The sequence below is a fragment of the Chlorella variabilis genome, assembly GCF_000147415.1.
Source record: "Chlorella variabilis unplaced genomic scaffold CHLNCscaffold_218, whole genome shotgun sequence".
Lineage (NCBI taxonomy): Eukaryota > Viridiplantae > Chlorophyta > Trebouxiophyceae > Chlorellales > Chlorellaceae > Chlorella > Chlorella variabilis.
In genome coordinates, this window is record NW_005434915.1 from 1722 (window position 1) to 3220 (window position 1499).

The 1499-nt window shown below is 73.2% G+C and overlaps 1 protein-coding gene across 1 annotated transcript in view; it reads left to right on the forward strand.

Annotated features, from left to right (window-relative positions):
• Positions 1 to 1098, forward strand: part of CHLNCDRAFT_138759 (hypothetical protein) — a gene marked incomplete at both ends in the record, with an annotated part of 2757 nt that extends 1659 nt beyond the window's left edge. Inside the window, 3 exons of the mRNA XM_005842603.1 lie at positions 37 to 193; positions 362 to 827; positions 1062 to 1098. Of these exons, the coding sequence (XP_005842660.1) occupies positions 37 to 193; positions 362 to 827; positions 1062 to 1098 (660 nt within the window). The remainder of the gene's footprint in view (positions 1 to 36; positions 194 to 361; positions 828 to 1061) is intronic.
• Between the last annotated feature and the right edge of the window lie 401 nt (positions 1099 to 1499).

Consider the following 1499-nt stretch of genomic DNA (forward strand, 5'->3'; position numbering starts at 1 on the left):
CAGCGGCAGGACGATCTGCTGCCGCACGTGTGTGAGTTTGATGCGTGGATGGCAGAGGCGGCGGTGGCGCAGCAGGCGGCGGCGCTGCAGGCCACGCCTCCTGCCGGGCCCCCGGCGCGCGGCGACACTGGTGGCGAGACCGGCGGCGAGAATGGCGGCGGCCCCGGCAACCCGGAGCTCCTGTTCCCTCCAGGTGCCCCGCATGCCCTGCTTCGCTCCTGCTGCCCCGGCGCTGCCCCCCTCCCATCCGCCGCTGCTGCCGCACACTTGCCCTGCTCCCCATGCCGCTGGTTGCCACCTGCCCCCCCGTCCTGCTGCCTGGGCTGGACATCTTTCTTGCCCCGCCCATGCCAACCCTCAGGGCGCATCATCTGGATCTTTCCGGCAGACGAGGATGAGGCGCCGCTGCAAGCGGATGCGGAGCAGCAGCTCGGGGCGATGGAGGCGGCATGGGAGGGGGGTGCCGCTGCCCCGGAAGCCATCGGCGCAGCCGCGGCAGTCGCCGCTGAAGCGCAGGGGCAGGGGCAGGGCGGCGGGCGGCAGGCGGCGGAGCGGCAGGAGGGGCAGGATGGTGGGGGGCGGCAGCCTGCGGGGCCGCCGGGCCAGGGCGCGGGCGGCAGCAGGGGGCGGTACGAGGTGACCAATGCTGACCCTGCGGTACGTAGCTGGGGTGCGGTGGACATGGAGGAGGCGGCAGAGGCGGTGGAGGCGGGCGCGGGCGGCGCCACCGCCGCCGGCCAGCCGCGCCGCCAGGCGGTGGCTGTGGATGCCGACCGCGCCAGCTTTGAGCGGCTGCTGCTGATGGCCGACATGCTCGATGACCACCTGTGAGTGTGTGGCGGTGGTGGTGTGTGTGTGTGTGTGTGTGTTTGGGGGGGGGGAGAGCAGGGGCTGGGCGGGGAGGTGGGCCGCGCGTATGCGCCTGGGGGCAGAGAGAAGAGCGCCGGTCGCTCCAGGAGTGCATGGGTGCGGTTGGTGTGGGGCAGCGGGCAGGCTGGGTTGGGGTTGAGGCGCTGAGCAGAGCGCCGCGCGCCTCGCCTCGCCCGCCGCGCCGCCTGCAGGCCAGACCGATACGTGGCGGCGCTGCAGCAGCTGTGAGGCTGGCCCCGCGGCTGCAGCTGGGGCCTCACAGCGCGATACGTGCCCGCTGCTCCTGTGCCCGCCGCCCTGCTTGCTGCTGTCATGGCTCCTCGGCACCGCACCCTGTAGCCACGCTAGCCTGCCTGCCTGCCTGCCTGCCTGCTGGGCGCTTGTTCAACGGCAGCGGCACTATGTCAAGGGTTGGGCGGCAGCCGCCGGCAGGGGCCGGCTGGCTGCCGCGTCAAGAGCTCGGGATGCGGGGGAGAAAGAAGGAAGAATGGCGGGGCGGCCCGGCAGCGGGCACAGGGCGGGCGCCTGGGTCAGGCCACGCGCTGCACCTGCGCCCCCGGGTGCTCCCGCAAGTAAGCCTCTTCCATCTCAACTAGCTGCACCATCAGGAGGGGGCATGAGGCGGGCAG